Source organism: Perca flavescens, chromosome 15 (assembly GCF_004354835.1).
Source record: "Perca flavescens isolate YP-PL-M2 chromosome 15, PFLA_1.0, whole genome shotgun sequence".
Taxonomy (NCBI): domain Eukaryota; kingdom Metazoa; phylum Chordata; class Actinopteri; order Perciformes; family Percidae; genus Perca; species Perca flavescens.
This window is the reverse complement of record NC_041345.1, coordinates 18651946-18676690: the sequence shown is the minus strand read 5'-3', so window position 1 is coordinate 18676690 and position 24745 is coordinate 18651946. Positions and strand designations below refer to the sequence as shown.

General features: G+C 40.6%; 1 protein-coding gene across 1 annotated transcript in view; it reads left to right on the top strand.

Annotated features, from left to right (window-relative positions):
* The window catches only part of LOC114569463 (alpha-2,8-sialyltransferase 8E), a 51419-nt gene extending 27692 nt beyond the window's left edge, over positions 1-23727 (top strand). The window contains exons 4-7 of the mRNA XM_028599278.1: positions 8694-8838; positions 22790-22902; positions 23020-23112; positions 23186-23727. Coding sequence (XP_028455079.1) covers positions 8694-8838; positions 22790-22902; positions 23020-23112; positions 23186-23648 — 814 coding nt within the window. The 3' untranslated portion in view covers positions 23649-23727. The remainder of the gene's footprint in view (positions 1-8693; positions 8839-22789; positions 22903-23019; positions 23113-23185) is intronic.
* The last annotated feature ends 1018 nt before the right edge of the window (positions 23728-24745 follow it).

The following is a 24745-nucleotide window of genomic DNA, read 5'->3' as shown; positions in this document are numbered from 1 at the left end:
AATACTAATCCACCTCGAATCAGCACTGCTTCCCAAAATCACATCAAAGTCAAAAAAATTATGAATCAAAGTAAGAAAAACTATCTGGAACATTGGGATGATCAAACAAAATCTCAATCCAAACTAGAATGCTACTTATCACTAAAAAGAGATTATGAATTGGCAGAGTACCTCTCCACCGTCAGAGATACAAAGCAGAGACAAATCCTTACCAAGTACAGGCTCAGTGACCACAGCCTCGCCGTAGAGAAAGGCCGCTACAAACAAGCATGGCTTCCAAGAGAGCAGCGGCTCTGTGGTCACTGTACGACTGGTGAGGTTGAGACAGAGATGCACTTTCTCCTATACTGTCCAAAGTTTGAACAGATAAGAAAAGGATATTTTCTACAATTTTTAAACAAAATTGCAAATTTTAGCTCACTTAAAGACTGTGATAAAGTGGCCCAGCTGCTAGGAGAAGGACTGGCTGCTCCGCTGGCTGCCAAATACGTTGCAGCGTGCCATGACATGAGGGACAGGGAGTCGGACACTTTGCCACAATGCCCGACCTAATGTCTGTATTAGCCCAATGTATTAAATGCATAGACTATCTATGTATGTATATGTGTACATGCAATTGTGTGTGTGTACGGAAAAAAGAAAGAAAGTGAATGTGTACATGTATTTTTTCATGTTACATGCTACTTTTTTCCTTAATGCTGTCAATGTTCCTTATGTTAAAATTGTTACTATAAAAAATTTTATGCTGTTTTGCTTGTGCTTTGGCAACACTGTACCTACAGTCATGCTAATAAAGCTACTTTGAATTTGAATTTGAATTAGTCAAATCTCTTTTACAAGGGAGCCCTGGAGCAACAGTACACAAGTTACACAGAATCACAAAAACAGACACAGCAAACAAAAACTGATTTACAGTACATGTAAAACAATTTAAAATAACATAAAAAGGCTTATTGAAAACATGTACATTGTCCAAAGATGTACAACGAGTATGATTTAAAAGGTAGTTCAATTACTGTACTGTATAATCCAGTACCTGGCCTGAAGACCCATTCGCAATTTGGTGTTGGGGGAATTTCTCTCTCGGGAGTTAGTGGGTCCCTAGAAATGAAAAAACACAGAGGTGCTCTTCCGCCATAGTGCCACGAATTACGTTATAGTCAGATCAAATATGGCCGCCATTGGATGATGAGGAAAATCCATTGACATATATATAATGGACCAATAGACCCCGTTGCTCTGGACGGAGACCAGTGAAGACTATTAGAAGCAATTTTCCGGTGATCTCTTGCTTTACTGCGCAGCCTCCAACTGACAGAGACAACGTAAATGTGACGTGAGCAACGTGTCTGAAAGTTGTAAGTCTTCTGGTTGCTGTGCCAAGAGAAATCTCAATCATTCCCAATCTTACAGAGACGGAGAGTCCAGGTATATGTAAGGAGATAACATAAGCACAGGCTAATTATTGCTAACTAACATGCTAGTTAACATTAGTAATTAAACCTAAACAGCTAATGTAAGTCGAAACTGCCTGCAAGCTTCTCCTGTACTATACGGTAATTCCTCTACTGTGCGACAGTAAGTCACTTGGTTATGACACAATCGTTAGCCTATTTTTACAAAAACGTCTGCTACGGAGCCATAACGTGAGGTACAAGGTAATGGAGCCTTTTATACATTGTCGTGTTTCTTTAGAAATAAACAACGGACAAATAGAGTCTTTAAACGCTTCAGATGTAAAGTTATTCGCAGTCAAGTGACGTAAAAAAAAAGGCGGTCAGTGGAATGCAAACAAGAGGTGATACCTTTGTAGCAACAAAATGGCACCATCGGAGGTTCGAGTTCTGAAGCAAAGCTTACCCCCTTGGGAAAATCCAACTTCTTTGTTTCTGAATGTATATACACATGTAATACCTCCATGTAGACTTAATATGGTATGTGAAATTAATCGCTGATATTGTTATGACCATATTGGGTGATTGTTCTTTTTTTTTACCTTAAAAGGTCATGGTCAAGGTCATTTGCCTATTCTGAAAACCTTGGCCATACCTTGGCCATTATTATGAATAAAAAACAGATGCAATAAGTCTAATTCTACTAAATCTGACATTTAACATTCATTGCTAATATTGTTTTTAACATTAAGAATCATCTTGTCATTGAAATATGAATGTCAACATCATTTTTCAAGATTTCTTTCTTTATAGTCACTTTTCATTGAATTTTTTTCCACAATGATTTGTTTTAATTATAACAAGACATGAAGAGAAGAAACGTAACAATTATAAACATCCCCTTTGAACTTTTATTTTAATTGGGTGTTTGTACAATCATATAAAATAAAACAATTGGGTGCAAATAAAACTATGTAGCAATAAAAGTGATACAAATGACATCATACCAAATTAACTAAAAGTGCACCATATGGATTTGGTGGTAAGGGCTTCAGACATTTTGCTGGCAGGAGTGTGCCAAAGTGCTCCTTCCATCCATGTTCCGTTGACTCTAGTGTTGCTTTGGGATCCTTGGCTGTTGCAAGCAAGTGGCATGCCGTAAGAACCAAAAAAGCCCCTTGTTGGATGTGGCCTCTGATCCCACTTCTTGTGGGAGGGAGAGCATCAATTCCAGCACTTCCACTGGTGTCAATTTCTACCCTGAAGTCATCAAATGTCTTAGCTGTTGTATTTGACCTGGCCCCAGCCCAGACACGCACCAAATACTTCTCAGCCAATGCTGCATCTTGCTCTGTCAAGGTGTCTGCCTCTCCAAAGTTGGCTAAGTATCGGACTGGGTCAGAAGCCATAGCAGCATGTATAGCCCCCACCTTGCTCATACAGTCATCTCCAGTCAGGATGTGTGCTTTAATCACTGTCTTTGACAGTGACACTCCAAGATGAGAGATGAGAGAAAAGAAAGTCTTTTGAGATTCTTCAGAATAGAAAAATGACCATGACCAGGACCTTTCAAGGTCAAAATCACCCAATATGGTCATATCAATGGTAGAAATTAATTCCACATACCATAATTAGTCAAAAAATAAAGGTATTAGAGGTATTATATGTGTATAAACATTCAGAAACAACAAAGATAGATTTTCATCATAGCCAATGGCGGCCATATTTGATTTGACCATTGCGCAATTCATGGCACTATGGCGGACGAGCACCTTGGTGATTTTTTTTTTTTTTGTCTACAAGCCAGGTCCAGGATTAGTACATGAAGCCATGCTCAAGAGGGGCACATAAATCAACAAGTTTCTTATATAATTAAAATAAAAAATGTATAACTTTATTTTAGGCGTTTTCAACCATACAGAAATGAGCATACATACATACATATACAAACATACAAACTCTAAACATCGTCCCACATTGATGCCCTCCCCTTCGCCCTCCCCATACACCCTCCCAAAATAAAATAATAAATAAAAATAAATAAACAAGATCCAATTCTACAGAGGTATATCAATGGGCTAGTCAGACAGTTGACTAAAGAGAGCGCTTAGATAACATGAGCTGTTAGAGATTCAACTCCTTCACATATTCAATGAAGGGAGTCCACACTCTATTGAATGTGTCACACAAACCTTTCAGTGTATGTCTAATCTTTTCTAGCTGAAGTAAAGATAGCACCTCCTGGATCCATCTCCTGAAAGGCGGCCGGGAGCCAGACAGGAATTTTTACAAACAAATACAGGAATCTAGGTAGCATTGTCATCTTGAGGGCGTTAATGCCTCTCCAGATCCTTTTTTGTGTGTTCTAGTAAATTATCAAAGTTAGCCTTCTCAAGTGTTTTACATGAGCTGGTTACATGTACACCTAGGTACTTAAAGGAACATGCCGACATATTCGGAATTTAGCTTATTCACCGTAACCCCCAGAGTTAGATAAGTCGATACATACCCTTCTCATCTCCGTGCATGCTGTAAGGCTGTCTGACGGCTCCAGCGGCATCAGGCCAGCACAGAACATGCAGGTGAATGGTTCCAGCAATCCTACTGCTCCGAATAAGTGACAAAATAACGCCAACATGTTCCTATTTACATGTTGTGATTTGTAGAGTCACAGCGTGTACAAAAAACATGAGACACAGCCACCTTCTATCCCTAAACAAACCAGGAACTATATTCTTAGGCGGAAGAATATACTACTTTGGCGGAGTGATATGGTCGCAGCAAGCCTGTCTGAGAATATAGTTCCCGGCTTGTCTAGTCTAGTGTTCTGCTAATATCATTTATAGGGAAGAGTATACTTTTTGATAAGTTTAGTTTATAGCCAGAGTAACTCCCAAATTCCTGTAGTAGCTGCAGGAGGTGAAGTATAGATCGGCTTGGGTTGGCGACAAAAAGGAGCAAGTTGTCCACGTAGAGCGCAGTCTTATGGGTTGTGTTTCCTCTCGTGATGCCCTTGATCCCTTCATTGTCCCTGATTGCAGTGGCAAGAGGTTCTATGATATCTTGTTGATGGTGAGAGGTTGATCAAGGGAGAGTCGAATGTCTGGACTAAGAGTGGGGGCATCAAGAGAGTCCAAAGAGGATCACATTTTATTTGTATTCGTAGCCGTCTCTAACAGGTATAGATTTGCGTAATAGTTTTTGAATTGGCTGTTTATAAATTTTGGGTCACCTGTGGTTACACCCGGACCAACGTTAATCTCTGTAATTTGGGAATTGCTAGCTGTCTGTCAGTTGATGTGTGTGAGTATTCAACCTGCTTTCCCACCGTGTTCGTAGATTTTTTGCTTGGTTCTAAACAAATTTCTTACTGCCTGATGAGTAGAAAGGTTATTAAATTCCATTTGTAATAAGATACGCTCTTTATGTAATTCTGGTGTGGGATATATTGCGCATTTTTTGTCAATGTCTGTTATAGACCGCTCAGTGTCTAAAAGGAGTTTATTGCGTTCTCTATTCTTATGTGCCACGTATGAAATTATGACGGTCATTTATTTCAAGAAAAGGTCTATTTGTTCAGCCACAAATTTTTAAAATTCGGTGCATAATAATAGAGAGGCGTCAAGTTACCATGTTTGTAGTGGTAGGATGTTTTCTGGAAAGTGAATGTTTAACTGCACAGGAGAGTGATCTGACACTACAATACTATGGTAATGTGAATTGGTAACATGTGGAAGGAGATTATTATTAATAAGAAAATAGTTTATCCTTGTGTAACTTTTGTGAACAGGTGAGAAAAAAGAATTGTTTTGCGTCTGGATTTAGTTTCCTCCATGGATCTACAAGACTATAGAAGTGTATGAAAGAATCAAGGACACCTCCAGATTTGGACAGTTGGATGTCCAGCTTGGGATTGGATCTGTCTAATTGTGGACATAGTACGCAGTTCAGGTCTCAAGCTATAATGAGCTGATGGGAGTTAACATCAGGTAAGGATGCAATCACTTTAGTGAAAAATTGAGGGTCATCCCAATTTGGACTGTAAATATTAACCAGGATAGTTGGAGAGTTGTAAAGCTTGCCAATTAATATGACAAATCTGCCATTGGGGTCTTGGATTGTTCTGGTATTATTGATTGGACTCCCTTCCTACAGAAGATTGCCACACCCCTTGAGTTGTGGTTAAACCTGGCCGATCCAATTATTTCTTAGTCTTGTGATGATTTAATTATAATAATTGACTTTCAGGTGTGTCTGTATAATATCTGAGCCAAATGATCTCAGATTGACAAAAAATCTTGTTGCATTTAACTGCTTTGCCCATGCCTCTAATGTTCCAGGAGATGAAAGAGACAGAGCCAGGGTCTCTGTGATGTCATGTTATATTGGATTTGTAAAGATATTTTTTGTTCTCAAGCCCTTGAAAAAATAGTTGGATCTGATAATACAAACATACAGTACAAGCAAACTTAAAATACAACTCTGAAAAGTTGGAAAACAGTTAACAAAAAACTCTTGGTACCCTTCCTTGAGGGCTATTAGCCCACCCATGTAGGTTGCTCCATTGCCTGTTGAGCATACCATCGAACAAGAACACTTGGTGTCTATCTAAACCGTACAATAACTATGCACGAAGAAAACAGTGTAGAGAGATAATGATCCTCTAAGATTGAGAATTCCGAGTTGGTTACTTTACGTAGTGCTATACACAAACAAGAACTGAAGGAATAAGTGAAAATCTAGTTAAGTAAATAGAAGAAAAAAAAGTCCACTCTGAGTGAGGTTCGTATAATGTTTCATAAATCAATGAAGGAAAAGAAATTAAATGGTGGAAATGGAAAAGGGTGAAAAGAAAAAACAGTCTGTCTGCACCTTAATACCTTAATTATTGACCATTGCACTCTGATTACAAGTAAACCCCCTGTCTGAATAGATACTGACATAATGGTTAATGCACACATTCAACGCTGTCACGTCTTAGTTTGCTGTTCAGCTGAGAGGTAAACTGGCAGTACTTGACATTTTATGGGATTACATGTTTAATAAGTATGTGAGAGTGAACTTTACAGTCTATCGGTTACCTGTATCCTCAGTTTGTAGGTGTTCGATAATGTACTGCTTAGCTTCATCAGGGCAGTCAAACGATCTTCGTTCTCCATCCGGGGCAGTGATTCTCAAAAACAAATAGCGGGGTAACAAAAGGCCAAACCGAGTGTTGGGGCAGTGTCTCAGCAGCTCCCTTGCTCCTTTGAAGGCAGCATGGCGCTTCCTCACGGTAGCGGTGTAGTCTGGATAAATGTAGATCTGTTTGTTGTTATGCAGGATTGGGCACTGGCGAAATGCTTTCCTCAAAACGTCCATCTTTTCTTGAAAGCAGTGAAACTTCACAACAATTGGTCGCGGGGGATCCGCCTGCTTGGGTTTAGGCTGTAGGCTTTTGTGAGCACGGTCAAGTGTCGGAGTGTAGTCCAGTCCCAGTGAATCTTGTAGTAGCTTAGCCACTGATCTTTCCATGCGAATATCCCTGAAGCTTTCGTCCACACCGATAACACAGCAATTATCTCTGCGTTGCGTTGACTCTAGATCTTCCGTCTTGGATGTTAGTTGCATGACTTGGGAGGACAGCGAAGAGAGCTGTGACTCTAGCTCAACGACCTGGTCGGAGTAGTGGTTAGCGCTGTCTTCCAGGCTACGTATTGATGTAGCCTGTAGCTTACGCTCCAAAGTTTCCCGTGTTTCAGAGCAAACTATGGCTATTTCTCCATGCAGCTCTTTAGAGAGGTTCTCTATCTTTGCGTGCAGGTCTGTCAACAGTGTAGTCACAGTGTCTTCTATTTTGGCCATGACCGTTTGTTCGGAGGCTTTGATGGCCTCCATTAGCAACGGCCATCGTGTCCATGGGTGGCCCCGCCACAGTAGAGTCCGAGGTTTTAGCTGCAGACTTAGGCCTTTGTTTGCTGGACATGGGCGCAGGCGTTCAAGAAAATAATAAAAAAGGAAAAAGAGACTGCAGCAACTATGACATAAGATGTTAGGGATACACCTTAGTCAGCTGTCATCTTCATGCAGAGCTCACGGAAAAAGCGTGTTACACGTCGTTGCTCTCGAGCGCCTCAATTTGACTCAAAAGTTACAGTATGAGTCCGATGATGAGTAGGCCTACCTAATCCCCTCCAAATAATTACAGTAGCCTATACCATGTATCTTTTGTTAACCACATGGTCAAAATATAACACATCTTGAGGTCATGTGAGTTATGGTAAAACAGAGGGAGTTCACCTGAAGGATCCAAGACTGCTTTCACACACCTGGTTTTTTTTATGGAATTAAAATCCTTAAAAAACATTTATTTATAACCTAAACAAATTGCCTATTTATTTAACTCTAAAAGCTCCATTGTGTAATGTTTTGAGTTGATTCTTAGCAAAAACTCCTTTGTTCTTTCACAAATATGTGCTCATTCATGTGTAATTACTTCCACCAACTAATCAAAGTATTCTTGTAAGCGTAGAATCTGCCATTCAGAATCATTCAGAATACATACGAGCGAGTGGCTCGAATGGCGGCAGCCATGTTGCGTCTCCATCTTTAAAATACATTAGCCAAAGAGGGAATACCTCCACCTTTCACGCTTTTACACTCAGTGGCATCGTGAGAAATGCAAGGGGGAGATTATTAGCGACTGCTGGCAGATTTGAAAGCCTGTTGAAGATGGAGGATCACGCCTATTCTCGAGGACATGTAACAGAGTCGCCAAGGAAGTTAAAAAGAAAATTAAAACGACAACACGACAGGCAAAGCAACTAGACCAAAGACTTTAGCTTTACCTCGCACCTCCGTCACATCAACTGATCTCTGACTCTGCTCACGGAGAAAAATATGTAGCCTACGCTGTAAACATTGCCTTACACTATTAATCTCGTACAATATACAGAATAACGATTGCACTGATACTTTACTAACATTAGCTTGCATTTGTTTGGGAACCTGATAGCTGATGTTAGCAATGAAATGGTACCAAAATAATGAAAACGTAAAACTATTATTATGGAAGGAACACTCACGGACGAAGTCGTACTTCTTGGAATAATACGGCCACCGTAGGAGTTAAAACACGCTCAGAATGGGAGGGGCTAGAAAGTAATATTCAGTTGGTTGTCATATACAATTTCTCCGCTAGATGGGAGAAATTCTTACAAAATGTAGCTTTAATGATTTTGGCAAATTATGAAGCCTTCTGTTTACCAACACTCCTGACCATCTTGTATGTTATTTAACAAAGTCCTTGTGGTTCCCCAGAACTCAGCTGAACAGCAAGTGCCATGGTTTTGACAAGGCCATGATTACCCAGGCCAACACTCCAGTGGGATCAAAGCTTGTATATGACGGAGAAAAGAAGAGGACCCTCCAGGTTACCCCAGAGATTTTCAGCACCTTTGCAAAAGTATGTTGTTTTGCATTCATTGTGTCATCCTATTCTTTATTATTGTGTGAATTGTGTGTGTGAATGCTGATTGAGCAGCACACAATTCAACTTTCTTCTTCCGTACATTTTTTGGTCTTCTCTAACTTCTGCATACGTTTAGCTACAAAAAACATTAAAATATCAAAATGTTAAAGGACATTTTCCTTTACATTGAAAGTCATTGGAGCAATCTTGGAGGATGTGCACAGTGCAACAACACCTATAAGACACGCACCTTCCACCCTCCTCACAATAACAATACTTTTCCAATTAAGAGTGTGTTTTCTCTCTCTACCAAAGAGACTGGATGACCACTCAGGTGCATCTGTGACCCATGACGGTTAGCGTAACGAGGAGTGAACCCTCATGTCAGTCACTTGTCAGCCGCATGGTCCCTGTGTGGGGAGGCGGGACTCCTGGCGTAGCCTACCCCAGAGTGCAGCAAAAGAGCCGCGTGAGGAGTATAGCCAGAGAAAATGCTAGTTGAGAGTTGGGGGAATAAAAAAAAAAAGATGGAATTGGTCTCTCTCCTGTCCTTTGGTGCACACCCTGATGTAGACATACACTGCAATTCACTTTCACTTAATTAAATTATTTTGTGAAAGCTTTTTGCACATGGCCTGTTGAGGCATCTGCTTCATCTCTTTTGCACTTTTTGTTTACAAAGGTCCAAACTGGCAGTTTTGCCTGTTAAGGAATGTATCACTCTTTATGTCTGAGCCTAATGTTTCATATTTTTTGAAGTGCAATTTTGTTTACATCCATTTTATTTATTGTTTTGGTTGTGTGTGGTTTTTAATTTCCATTTTATTACTTTTAACAGTGTTTTCGACATAATATGCTATGGCGTTTCTATTTTTTTTATAATTTATTTGGACTTACTATATTATGAGTTTTTGACATTCTGCACTTTTTTAGACATACCATGCCACGACTTTTTTAAATCGACATACTATATTATGACTTTTTTTCTACATACTATACTATGACTTTTTTTAAATACTATATTCTGACTTTTTTGACATACTATACAATGACATTTTTATGACTTTTTTACTATGCCCTGACTTTTTTTGACATGCCATACTATGACTTTTTATGATTTTTTCCAACATATTATACTATGACATTTTTATGATTTTTTCCAACATATTATACTATGACATTTTTAAACCAGGCATTTTATTTGGTCATAAACAGAAAAACATTTACCAGGGTGTCTGGTGCTGGAATTGAACCAGGGAATCTGTGATTAGAAGGGAGCTTTAAAGGTCCAATATGTAATATCTTTACTGTAATAAATCCAGATGCCCGAACCACCTCAACTGGCTCCTTTCGACGCAAAGGAGCAGCAGCTCTCCTCACGGATGACTGAGCTTCTCACCCTATCTTTAAGGGAGACGCCAGCCACCCTCCTGAGAAAACCCATTTTGGCCGCTTGTACCCTGGATCTCGTTCTTTCGGTCATGACCCAGCCTTCATGACCATAGGTGAGGGTAGGAACGAAAACTGACCGGTAGATCGAGAACTTTGCCTTCTGGCTCAGCTCTCTTTTTGTCACAACGGTGCGATAAATTGAATGTAATACTACACCCACTGCGCCGATTCTCCGACCAATCTCCCACTCCATTGTCTCATTCGTGAACAAAACCCCAAGGTACTTGAACTCCTTCACTTGGGGTAAGGACTCATTCCCTACCTGGAGTAGGCACTCCATCTGTTTCCTGCTGAGAACCATGGCCTCAGATTTAGAGGTGCTGATCCTCATCCCAGCCGCTTCATATTCGGCTGCGAACCAATCCAGTGAGTGCTGAAGGTCACAGGCCGATGATGCCATCAGGACCTCACCATCTGCAAAGAGCAGCGATGAGATCCCCAGCCCACCGAACTGCAGCCCCTCCCCACCCCTACTACGCCTTGATATCCTGTCCATAAATATTACAAACAGGATTGGTGACAAACTGCAGCCCTGGCGGAGGCCAACCCTCACCTGAAACGAGTCCGACTTACTGCCGAGAACCCAGACACAGCTCTGGAGCTATACCTCTCAAAATCCACTTTTCTCAGGATATAATGTTTTGTCTAGTAATTTGAATGTTGCATTCGAAAGGGGAGGCTAAGAAAATACACACTACTTGGTGTTAGATTTTTTTAAAGTCGTTCTTTGTTCTAAAAAGCCTTTTAAAATGTCAATGACGTGTATGTAATATAAATATACCCATCAGGGAATGTTAACGGGGCTGTCGGTTTATAAATGTTTTTTGTATGAGCGCCCCTCTCTCTCTCTCTCTCTCTCTCTCTCTCTCTCTCTCTCTCTCTCTCTCTCTGCGCACCGAGGTCCGCCTGATCTTCTAAGAACGGTGCCGCCGTTATCAATCGACTATTGATTGGTCAGTAGGCGGTGCTTTTACACCAGTTGATCTCTGGTCTCCAACTTAACCTGCTCCCGACCAGGTTAGGTGTCCAGCATAAATGACCACGGCGATTGAACCCGGTAACAAGTGATCCACCTTCGTGATACAGAAAACCCTGGGTTGAACCTGAAGTTACCTCGTTAACCCCAAATCTTGCTTTGTAGTCCAGGTCTCTGGCCTCATATTGAAAGCATGTTTACCTTAGTAAAAGTGCCAAACAGCAGCTACATTACCTTGTTCTAGTTCTGCCTGCAGTAAAAAAAAGTATAGGTTTGGAAATTTGTGTTACTTGTGCTTATTTATTTTTATGTATTATTATTTTATTGATTTTATTTTTAAGTACTTGAATTTACCTGGATTATTTTAATTTAAGCTATTTTGCAATTAATTAATTAATTTTTTGATTGATTGGATTGCCTAAAGGTGATTATTTTGTATTTTTGTCAATCTGATGGAATGCTTGTGTTAAAAAATACATCAGAAGTTACTCAACAGTTACTTAGTACTTGAGTAGTTTTTTCACCAATTACTTTTTTAAGTAAGTAATTATTTTACTTTTACTTGAGTCATATTATTCTGAAGTAACAGTACTTTTACTTGAGTAAAATTTTTGGCTACTCTAACCACCTCTGCATACTATACTATGACTTTTTTTTGACAAACTATATACTATGACATTTTTATTACATTTTTTGACATACTATGTACTATGACATTTTTGTAAGAGATTATCTTCAGGCATTTTATTTGGACAATAGTGGAAAGACTTTAAGCATGAGGTCCAGGGCTGGAATAGAACCCTGGTAGCTGCTGATTAGAATTGAGCCTTAATGGTAAACACCCACCCACTGAGCTGCTGGGGTGTCCTGTATCTGAGGCTTTTTTCGACATACTTTACTATGACTTTTTCATAACTTTTTTCGACATAATATACTATGACATTTTTATGACTATTTTCAAAATACTATACCTCTCCGTGAACCATCACCTTATCGTGGTGGAGAGGTTTGTGTGTCTCTGTGAACCTGAGGGCTGTGTTGTCTGGAGCTTTGTGCTCCTGGTAGGGTCTCCCAAGGCAAAGTGGTCTCAGGTGAGGGGCCAGACAAAGAATGGTTCAAAAACCCGAATGCAAAAGCTAAGCAGAGATGGAGTGACCCTGCCCGGAGGAAGCCCGGGGCCCCCGTCTGGAGCCAGGCCCAGACGGCGGGCTCGTCGGCGAGCGCCTGGTGGCCGGGTTTGCCACGGAGCCCGGCCGGGCACAGCCCGAACAAGCTACGTGGCAACTCCCTCTCCATCCCATGGGCCCACCACCTGTGGGAGGAACCGTTGGGGTCGGGTGCGATGCCACATGGGTGGCAGTGAAGGTCAGGGGCCTCGACGGACCAGACCCGGGCGGCAGACGCTGGCTCTGGGGACGTGGAACGTCACCTCTCTGTGGGGGAAGGAGCGGAACTGGTGCGGGAGGTGGGCGCTACCGGTTAGATCTGGTGGGGCTTACCTCACGCACAGTCTTGGTTCTGGAACCATACTCCTGGATAGGGGTGGACTCTTTTCTTCTCCGGAGTTGCCCAGGGTGTGAGGCGCCGGGCGGGTGTGGGGATACTCACAAGCCCCGGCTGGCGCCGCTGTGTTGGAGTTTACCCGGTGGGACGAGAGGGTCGCCTCCCCACGCCTGCGGGTTGTGGGGGGAAAACTCTGACTGTTGTTTGTGCATATGCACCAAACAGGAGTTCGGAGTATTCGGCCTTCTTGAGACCTTGACTGGAGTCCTGCATGGGGCTCCAGTGGGGACTCCATTGTTCTGCTGGGGACTTCAACGCACACGTGGGCAATGATGGAGACACCTGAGAGGCGTGATTGGGAGGAACGGCCTCCCTGATCTAAACCAGAGTGGGTGTTTGTTGTTGGACTTCTGTGCTAGTCATGGATTGTCTATAACGAACACCATGTTCGAACATAGGGATGCTCATAAGTGTACCTGGTACCAGAGCACCCTAGGTCAAGGTCAATGATCGATTTCATAATCGTTTCATCTGATCTGAGGCCGTATGTTTTGGACACTTTCGGGTGAAGAGAGGGGCAGAGCTGTCAACCGATCACCATCTGGTGATGAGTTGGGTCAGAGGGTGGGGGAAGACTCTGGACAGACCTGGTAAGCCCAAACGTGTAGTGCGGGTAAATTGGGAACGTCTGGAGGAGGCCCTGTCCAACAGACTTTCAACTCACACCTCCGGGCGGAGCTTTTCGTGCATCCCTGTGGAGGCTGGGGGCATTGAACCCGAGTGGACAATGTTCAAAGTTTCCATTGCTGAAGCTGCGGCGAGGAGCTGTGGTCTTAGGGTCTTAGGTGCCTCAGGGGCGGTAACCCACGAACACCGTGGTGGACACCGGTGGTCAGGGAAGCCGTCCGACTGAAGAAGGAGTCTTTCCGGGATATGTTATCCCGGAGGACTCCGGAGGCAGTTGCAGGGTACCGAAGGGCCCGAAGGGCTGCAGCCTCTGCCGTGAAAGAGGCAAAGCAGCGGGTGTGGGAGAAGTTTGGAGAAGACATGGAGAAGGACTTTCGGTCGGCACCAAAGTGCTTCTGGAAAACTGTTCGCCACCTCAGGAGGGGGAAGCGGGGAACCATCCAAGCTGTGTACAGTAAGGATGGGACACTGTTGACCTCAACTGAGGAGGTAATAGGGCGGTGGAAGGAGCACTTTGAGGAACTCCTGAATCCGACTAATACGCCCTCTATGTTAGAGGCAGAGCTGGAGGATAATGTCGGGATTGTCGTCGATTTCCCGGGCGGAAGTCACTGATGTAGTCAAACAACTACACAGTGGCAAAGCCCCGGGGATTGATGAGATCCGTCCAGAAATGCTCAAGGCTCTGGGTGTGGAGGGGCTGTCCTGGTTGACACGCCTTTTCAACATTGCGTGGAAGTCTGGGACGGTGCCAAAGGAGTGGCAGACTGGGGTGGTGGTTCCCCTTAAAAAAGGGGACCAGAGGGTGTGTGCCAATTATAGGGGTATCACACTTCTCAGCCTCCCTGGTAAAGTCTACTCCAAGGTGCTGGAAAGGAGGGTTCGGCCGATAGTCGAACCTCGGGTTGAGGAGGAACAATGCGGATTCCGTCCTGGTCGTGGAACAACGGACCAGCTCTTCTCTCGCAAGGATCCTGGAGGGAGCCTGGGAGTATGCCCAACCGGGTCTACATGTGTTTTGTGGATTTGGAGAAGGCGTATGACCGGGTCCCCGGGAGATACTGTGGGAGGTGCTGCGGGAGTATGGGGTGAGGGGGTCATCTCAGGGCCATCCAATCTCTGTACAACCAAAGCGAGAGCTGTGTCCGGGTGCTCGGTAGTAAGTCGGACTCGTTTCAGGTGAGGGTTGGCCTCCGCCAGGGCTGCGCTTTGTCACCAATCCTGTTTGTAGTATTTATGGACAGGATATCGAGGCGTAGTCGGGGTGGGGAGGGGTTGCAGTTTGGTGGGCTGGGGATCTCATCGCTGCTCTTTGCAGATGATGTGGTCCTGATGGCATCATCGGCCTGCGACCTTCAGCACTCACTGGATCGGTTCGCAACCGAGTGTGAAGCGGTTGGGATGAGGATCAGCACCTCTAAATCTGAGGCCATGGTTCTCAGCAGGAAACCGATGGAATGCCTTCTCCAGGTAGGGAATGAGTCCTTACCCCAAGTGAAGGAGTTCAAGTACCTTGGGGTTGTGTTCGCGAGTGAGGGGACAATGGAGCGGGAGATTGGTCGGAGAATCGGGCGCAGCGGGTGCGGTATTGCATTCAATCTATCGCACCGTTAGGATTTAAAAGAGAGCTTAGCCAGAAGGCAAAGCTCTCGATCTACCGGGTCAGTTTTCGTTCCTACCCTCACCTATGGTCATGAAGGCTGGGTCATGACCGAAAGAACGAGATCCAGGGTACAAGCGGCTGAAATGGGTTTCCTCAGGAGGGTGGCTGGCGTCTCCCTTAGAGATAGGGTGAGAAGCTCAGTCATCCGTGAGGAGCTCGGAGTAGAGCCGCTGCTCCTTTGCGTCGAAAGGAGCCAGTTGAGGTGGTTCGGGCATCTGGTAAGGATGCCCCCTGGGCGCCTCCCTAGGGAGGTGTTCCAGGCACGTCCAGCTGGGAGGAGGCCTCGGGGAAGACCCAGGACTAGGTGGAGGGATTATATCTCCAACCTTTCCTGGGAACGCCTCGGGATCCCCCAGTCGGAGCTGGTTAATGTTGCTCGGGAAAGGGAAGTTTGGGGTCCCCTGCTGGAACTGCTCCCCCCGCGACCCGACACCGGATAAGCGGACGAAGATGGATGGATGGATGGATGGATATACAATGACTTTTTTCAACATACTATAACTATGACTTATTTGGGCTAGATTTATCAAGCCTGAATCAATTAGCGCCTGTTTCCAGGCGCTAATTGGTCGCAAAGATGGACGTAACCGATGCGGGCTATTTACAAACAGGGCGCACTTGGGTAAAATCGCAGATTGTCTGCCACATGAGCGAGAAGAGACAAGTTGTGCTTTCAATATGCGTTCGTGGGAGGGACGGGGGAAAGTGGGAGTTCCACCCAAAAAGGTGGGAGGATAAGCGCAAAGTGCACCTAATTATATATTCCGTGGTATTTACAAAGACTGTCAGTAAGAGCGCGTCTCTATTCTGCGGGGGAAATTCTCCGCCTCTTAAAAGCAGGTCTAAACCAGCCGCAATCGAGTTTCCTCGTAGACCTTTATGCCGCTGGTGAAATGGCAACAGTAATTTGAGCGAAGACGAAGACATAGGCGAGGCTGAAAATGTTTTTAACATAAGAATCACATTTGGTCAGTGAACACAACATCATTTAGCGTTACAGATCAAGCAGCCATGCAATATTAGAGTTACTGGAAGAAATCAAAGAGGACATTGAATCACCCACTCAGCGTTCACATCCCATTCCAGCAGTTGTTAAACTTCTCACTACATTACAAATATTGGCATCAGGATCATTTCAAACAGTCATAGCATCAGCAGTGGGAATATCGCAGTCTACACTCAGCCATATCATAGCACAAGTACCGCTTCGCTACAGCGCAATTTACGGTATAGTAAGTACTTTTTTCGACAGACTGTACCATAACTTTTTATGACATTTTTATAAAACATTAGTCCGTCCAGGGCTGGAATTAAACCCTGGCAGTTGTGATTAGAATGGAGTCTTAATGGTACACACCTACCCATAGAGCTAATGGGGTGTCCTTTTTTCTTTTTTTTTTTTGAGATACTGTACTATGACTTTTTCATAACTTTTTTCAACATTCTATACTATGACCTTTTTACGACTTTTTTTCCAACATTATATGACGTTTTATGATTTTTTTCCCGACACACTATACTATGACTTATTTCAACATACTATATATTGACTTTTTTGACATTCTATACTATAGCTTTTTTATTACTTTTTTTTGACATACTATACTCTGACTTTTTCTGATATACTATACTATGACCTTTTTTCGACATACCACACTACAACTTTTTACTATTTTTTCCGACTTTTTATTAGGGCTGTCAGTATTAAGCGTTAATCGCGTTGCAATTAAGGGCCGAGCATAACGCGTACATTGTTTTTAATCGCATGCCGCCATTTATTAATTTATTTTCACTTTGCTCAGCTTTACGTCGTGCCTAACAGGCTACTGTTTTGACCCTTTGCTGCACCTTTACTTATCATCAAGCTTCCATACGTTCTCCTAACACATCCTACTGCTGCTGGCTGCAGGCATGATGGAGAAATGCAGCAGCAACACAATTCTGAATGGCGCTTTTTATTTTCCAAAACTCCCAGACGGCTCGTAGACAAGTTGAAAGCCATATGCACATTGTGTAAAGCCGAATTAAAATATCACCGAAGCACGTCAAGCTTGAGCTACCACCTACGAGCTAAGCATAGTAGGCCTACAGTTAACGTGACTCAGGTTGATTCTAGTGGGAATTAAACAACACAGACAGTGCGGTCACTTACAACAGGTGCATTCACAGTAATTGTAAAATACCATTTTCCCATCTGGTGGTTGTTTTTGTCGTTCAACAGCAATTTACTGGTGTTATTGTTATAGTTATTACATTATTATTAAATCTTTAATTTTGACCATGGCCTTAACAATAAACAAGTGCCTGACTGTTGTTTAGTACCCTTCGTTTTTTCTTTTTTCTTCTTTTGTTTACAGTAAATAAATAATAAACTAATACAAATCTTAAAGTCAAGTTCATAAAGTAACTTTCTTTGCATTCATTTGATTCCCAATCAAGATACACTGGTAATAATTGCTTTCCATTGTTAATATGTACTTAATGTTTTTAAGTACATATTAACAATGGAAAGCAATTCTTACCAGTGTATCTTCTGAAATGCAAAATAATAGAATTTTAATCATGTGATAAAACATGCGATTAATCGCGATTAACTATAGAAATTCAGCAATTAATCACGTTTAAAAAATGTAACGTTTGACAGCCCTACTTTTTATGATTTTTTTCAACATACTAAACTATGACTTTTTTGACACACTGTAACTATGACATTTTAATGACTATTTTCGACATAATATACTAGGACCTTTTGCAACATACTATACTTTGACATTTGAATGACTTTTTCAACATACTGTACTATGACTTTTATGATTTCTTTTTTCTTTTTTCGACTTACTATACTCTGACTTTATAATAGCTTTATGAAATACTATACTATAACATTTTTGACATAGTACTAGGACATTTTTGTGACGTTTTTTTAACATACTAACATACTATGACATTTTTCAAAAAGATTTTCTTTATGCATTTCATTTGGTCAGTAGAGGAAAGACATTCAGCAGGGTGTCCAGGGCTGGAATCAAACCCTGGCAGCTGTGATTAGAATTGAGCCTTAATGGTACACGCCTACCCATTGAGCTAATGGGGTGTCCTGTTTCCTTACTTTGACATACTATACTATGACTTTTTAATAACTTTTTTTGACGTAGTATACTATGACATTTTTATGACTTATTTCGACATACTATACTATGACTTTTTTCGAGATACCATACTATGACTATTTGCCAACACACTATACTATGACATTTTCCGACATACTATATATGACGTTTTATGATTTTTTTCAACATACTAAACTGACTTTTTTATGACTTTTATTGACATACTAAACTATGACTTTTTAATAACTTTTTATGACATACTATACTCTAACATTATACTATGACATTTTTATGACATTTTTTAAAAAGATTTTCTTTAGGCATTTTATTTGGACAATAGAGGAAAGAGATTCTGCATGGTGAACCTTAACAGCTGTGGCTAGAATTGAGCTTTAATGGTACACACCTACCCATTGAGCTAATGAGTCGGCCTCTTTCCTTATTTTGACATACTACACTATGACTTGTTCATAACGTTTTTCATCATACTATATTATGACATTTTTATGACTATTTTTGACATAATATACTATGACTTTTTTCAACATACTTTACTATGACATTTTTCAAAATTGTTTTCTTCATGCATTTTATTTGGACAATAGAGGAAATATCCTTTTTATGTCTGATTTGCACATATTATGACTTTTTTATAACTTTTCATGACATACTATGACTTTTTTGACATGCTATACTAAAACTTTTTTGACATACCACACTATGACTTTTTTATAACTTTTTTCAACATACTATACTATGACATTTTATGACTTATTTTAACATACTATACTGTCTTTTTTATGATTTTTTTCATCTTACTATACTATGACTTTTTTTAAATCTTTTTCAAGATACTATACTTTGACTTTTTATTGTTTTTTTTCGACACCCGATACTATGACTTTTTTTCAAAATACTATACTATGACTTTTTTCGACATACTATACTCTGACATACTATGACTTCTTTGTACGACGGAGCATGAGGGCCACATCAAGGGGAAAAAAATAAGGAGGAAGATTTTTTATTTATTTTGCATTTCGAGAATAAAGTCTAAATGTTGAGAATTAAATCGAAATGTCGGGAATAAAGTCAACATGACGAGAATAAAGTTGAAATACTTTTTTGAGAATAAAGTCAAAATGTCAAGAATAAAGTCAACATGACAAGAATAAAGTTGAAATACTTTTTTGAAAATAAAGTCAAAATGTCGAGTATAAAAGAGAAAAAACTTGATATTTCAAGAATCAAGTTGGACTTTTGAGACTAAACCAAACTACTACTAGTCTTCTACAAAATTATTGTGTCTTGGGAAGGCCTATATGAACTTGTGAAATTATCCTTCAGAATCAGTTTTAATAACAAGGAAATTCTTTCTCTTTTAGCGCATAAACACAGTCTTTGAAGAGATTGTGCTGAAAATTGCGTCTGTTCAGAAGGAGAAACCACACAAACTTGGAAGAGGTGGCCGTATTCGCGCAAACTGAAATAGCTTGTAATGGACAGATGCAAGGGTATTAATGGTTACATCTACGCTCAATACAGAGAGGATATGTTGTATAACAAGACAAAATAAGACAATTGATCAAATGGTTTGATCCCGAAGGAGTGGAGCTCAGGGGAGCGTGGCACTCCAAGGATGTAACCCATAGCCTATATATAGATAATGGAGTTGAATTTATTTTCGTCATTTAAACTTTAATCTCAACATTTCAACATTATTGTCGAAATGGTATTTCAACTTTATTCTTGTCATGTTGACTATATTCTCGACAGTTCGACTTTATTTTTGATAAAGTATTTCAACTTTATTCTCGTCATGTTGACTTTATTTTCGACATTTCGATTTAATTCTCGACATTTCACATACTATGACTTTTTTCTACATGAAAAACGTTTTTATCACTTTTCTTCGACTTACTATACTATGAATTATTTCGACATACTATACTATGGCGTTTTTCTCATTTTTTTTGACATAGTGTACTACTTTTTTCAATATACTATACTATTAATATTTTCAACATCTTTTTTCAAAACACTATACTGTCATTTTTATGACTTTTTCGACTTTTTTTGACAAACTATGACTTTATGATCTCTTTCAACACGCCATATACATTTTCAGTTTATTCGACATATGAGTTTTTTTCCGACATACTATGACTTTTCATGATTTTTTCCGACATACTATACTAAGTCTTTTTTTTTTTACTTTTTTCAACATTTTATACTTTGACTTTTTTCAACTTACTATTGTATGACGTTTTTATAACTTTTTTCAACGTACTATAGGCTACATACTGACTTTATTTGATACACTGTACTATGACTTATTTCAACATACTAAACTATTACTTTTTCGACATATACTATGACTTTTTTTTACTTACTACACTATGACTTTTAAAAATCTTTTTTGACATACTATACTACGGAGCCCCTAAGGGGACATGAGCAAAAAAACAACTAAAGTTTAGTTTATGTGCTCACACGAAACTTTCATGTGCTCACGTGAAACTTTCATGTGCGCACGTGAAACTTTCATGTGCGCACGCAAAACCTAAAGTTTAGTTTTATGTGCTCACATGAAAGTTTCACGTGAGCACATGAAACTAAACTTTAGGTTTGTTTTCATGTGCGCCACTTTGAAACCCATTTCGTGCTGTTATGAACAGCGCCACACTCAGCAGCACTGCAGCAAAGAACTCCGGTTCGAAAGGATGGCGGCTAAAGATGAGTTTATATAGATGCCAAAAGGCTTCAATTTGTCTAAGAGTCTAGGGTGACCCGAAATCCAGGCAATTGTCCCGAATCCCAAATCCTGCCCTAATTGTCTAAAGAGCAGACTCTCGAGTAGTTATAGTCTGATAGAACAGAACAGCGAATTTTGATAACACACATTGCTATTTTTCATTCATTCATGTTGAAATGGAGGCTCTAGGCTGGCGTCCCATCAGACGTCAGGCTGCATGCTAGCAGCAAATTACATATAACTATAACAGCACAACTGTACAGACCAACACTTTGTGTTTGTTTTATGTGTTTCATAATGACATTGAGTTCATGATTTTAAAGATTTATTTGTATTTACGGGTTTACGTGGCAGTTGAATTCCTGAATAAAAATAATAAATCATTTTGGTGCTGAGTTTTGAAATTCATGTCATGACGACGCAAAGCAGAAATGTCTTTATAATGAAGACGTAGATTAAAATATAGTGCAACTAACTCCTGTACTGTAGTCATTTCTCTAGCGTTCACTGTCATGGCCCATCAATATACTTTCATGTGCTCACCCAAAAGTTTTGTGTGCTCACATGAAACTTTCATGTGCACACATGAAAGTTTCACGTGAGCACACGTGCTATACTATGACATTTTCATAAGTTTTTTCGACATATTTTTTTTCCCCACACACAATAATATGACTTTATTTTATCATTTTTTCCGACGCTATACTGTGACTTTTTTCAAAATGCTTTATGCCTTTTTTATCACTTTCGTCGACATACTATAATATGACTTTTTTTCAATATACTGTTTTCAACATACGTTGACAGGGGCACAAAGAAACACTTTTTGGTTTTGGCTAAATATTTCTCAAACCATTCGAGTTTTGCTGCTCATATTTTTATACAAGCAACATACATATCTCTGTTACAAATGTGCACTGAAAGTTTGTTTATAGGACCTACCGTTCTTGAACAATTCCACCGAGAGTGGCGATAGGTGAAATGTTACAACCTGCCCTATATGCGGAGTTAGTTGTAACAGATAGAGGGTAGTTGTAACACTTGTTAAAAAGTTGGATTTAACACAAATAATTCAATAGCATTGTGCTATACACCTAATAAAACTGTATAAAACACTTCTTTACTAAACTATGCATAATATAATAGTTTAATTTATGGATCTATTAAAAAAAAATGTAAAAAATAATAAAACAATTCTCATTCTGAGGACAAAAGAAATGCAATACATAGTTGTTCGCGCTGTACTTCAATACTTTCAAAATATTGATTTTGAAACGTTAATGCAAATAAAAGACTTTGTGAGTTAAAAATGGCTCCTTTTGTAGTATAATTATAGGTGCGGCTTAGTTGTAACACCGCGTTACAACTAGCCCCACTGTGACGCGTTTACCTCAGGACTGGCTAGCACTTGCTAAGCGATGGTCACATCTTTTAAAATGGTACAATGTTTTAGCCAAGAGGACTGTGATCAAGGCAATATAAGATTAGATACACTGACTTTCACACACTTTAGAAATCGAAAAATACTTCTGACCAAAAAAAATACTTACATGACGCCAAAACACAATTTCTTCTCTTTCACGGAGACAGCGGAAGTAAACAGAATTCCAAATTGGCGGGAACACGTTTAATGGCAATGTCATTACATGCCCTGAAGCACATCCAGTTCTACCCTGTGCAACCATCTAACATTTAACCCTGCGTTACTTTGTGCCCCGCGCCCCCTACATTATATTCGGTATATGTTGTTCTTGTTGTTAAGTCATTTGTTATGCCATTCTTGTTGGTGTTGATTCCAGGAGCATCCGTTCCCAAATAAAACATGGGACACGTGTGCTGTTGTTGGGAACGGAGGGATCCTGACAGACAGCGGCTGTGGAAAGATGATCGATTCCGCTCAATTTGTTATCAGGTAAGAAAGGTGTCCAGTGTCGAAAATTAAAACGGCTGTTAACACATAACTAATTTTAACTCATCTTTGTTAAAATTCCATAAAACAATCTCTATTTTGTCTTTGTTGCTTTTTCAGGTGCAACCTACCTCCTTTGGAAAAAAGCTATGAGAAACATGTGGGCATCAAGACAGACCTTGTGACAGCAAACCCAAGCATCTTCATAGAGAAGTGAGCAAGATGATGAATCACTGCACCTTAAAACGTTCCTTCACATTGTTTATTAAATATTTTTCATCTTCAGGTATGGGGCTCTAATGGGGCATCGTCGTCAGTTCGTGGAGAGTCTGCGTTGCTACGGCAACTCCTTGCTGCTCCTTCCCGCCTTCTCCATTGGCCACAACACTCCTGTGTGCATGCGGGCCGTCTACAGCATTGAGGACTTTGAAAGCCCCACCAGGCCCATCTTTTTTAACCCTGAGTACCTCCAGAGTCTGGCCCTCTTCTGGCGCTCCCAAGGCCTACGAGCAGTACGGCTCAGCACCGGCATAATGATGGCCAGCCTGGCGCTGGAACACTGTGCCAACGTGCATCTGTACGGGTTCTGGCCCTTCAGTAATCACCCAGATGGACTCTATGCCCTGACTAACCACTACTACGATGACAGACAAACTAAAGCAAAATTCCACGCCATGCCGGCTGAGTTTGACCTCTTGTTGCGGCTGCACAGTCAGGGGGTGCTCAGGCTTCACCTGGGAGATTGTTGACCAGCTGACAGGACAGGAGCAAAGTGCCTTGTTTGTAGCCCAGTAACTTGTGAAATCTTTCATATACTTTTGAATGATTCTTTTGGCTGATGATACTACCATGTTAAAATAAAGAAGCTGCAAAAGTACCTTCTTGCTTGCTAGTCCAGTCATTTTATGAAAAAAGGTAGAACAAATTGCAACAGAAGCAAACTCAACTAATTTTGTAGCCTCAATATATCCTGAGAAAGGGGGAAAAAAAGCCTTGAAGAATCCCATTAGGGGAAAGTTTCGAAAGAACAGGAGACATGGGTAAGGTGAATGCAGAAGACAAAAGGTAGGTCCTGTTCCCCATCTCTGCAATAATAATTAATAAAGGCTGGTTTAAAGTACTTTTTCCTGCCTCTATATATTAATGCTCATGGATAGCCTAAATGGGTTCCGTTCAGACCTTAACATGAAGTCTTTTACTGTTATAAGTCAACAAGATGCCCTTTATTTTGCCCCTGCTGCTTAAACAGCTTATGTCCACCACTGGCTGATGACACGGATAAAGTGCGTTCAAACAAGATGGATGCTTGGACTAACAGTGAACGCTGAGTGTCCCATTGTAGTGAAATGAAGATGCAACTATCATAAGGCTGTATAAAACATTATGTAAACAATCTTTAGTGTATCTTAAACTGCATTTATTACCACAAATATTCCACTGGAATCTGGACGGAGTTATCCCTTGTTAGGCCTTTCTGAGGGTTGACGTTGAAAAACGAAACCCTACTGTTTAGCCAGACTCATTTCACTTCAGAGTGATATTACACCACCCCAAACTGTCACTCGGATAATATCAGAGCATTCTGATGTAGGATTTTAAAATGAAAGGCTTTGAAAATGTCCAAATAAAGCTATGGTGTTAATCAATTACTGATGATATAACTGACTATGGGATCTTTTGCTTTGCATCAACACTTCTTGTGTACCTGGGAATTTTTCCTTTCATACTTATAAAGTCTTAACAGTGATTTTTGTTATACAGAGAAATAATGCATATTATGTAGATGACCAAACTTGTTTTAGTATCATGTGAATGTTTGTGATTTAATTTTTTCATGAACAGCACG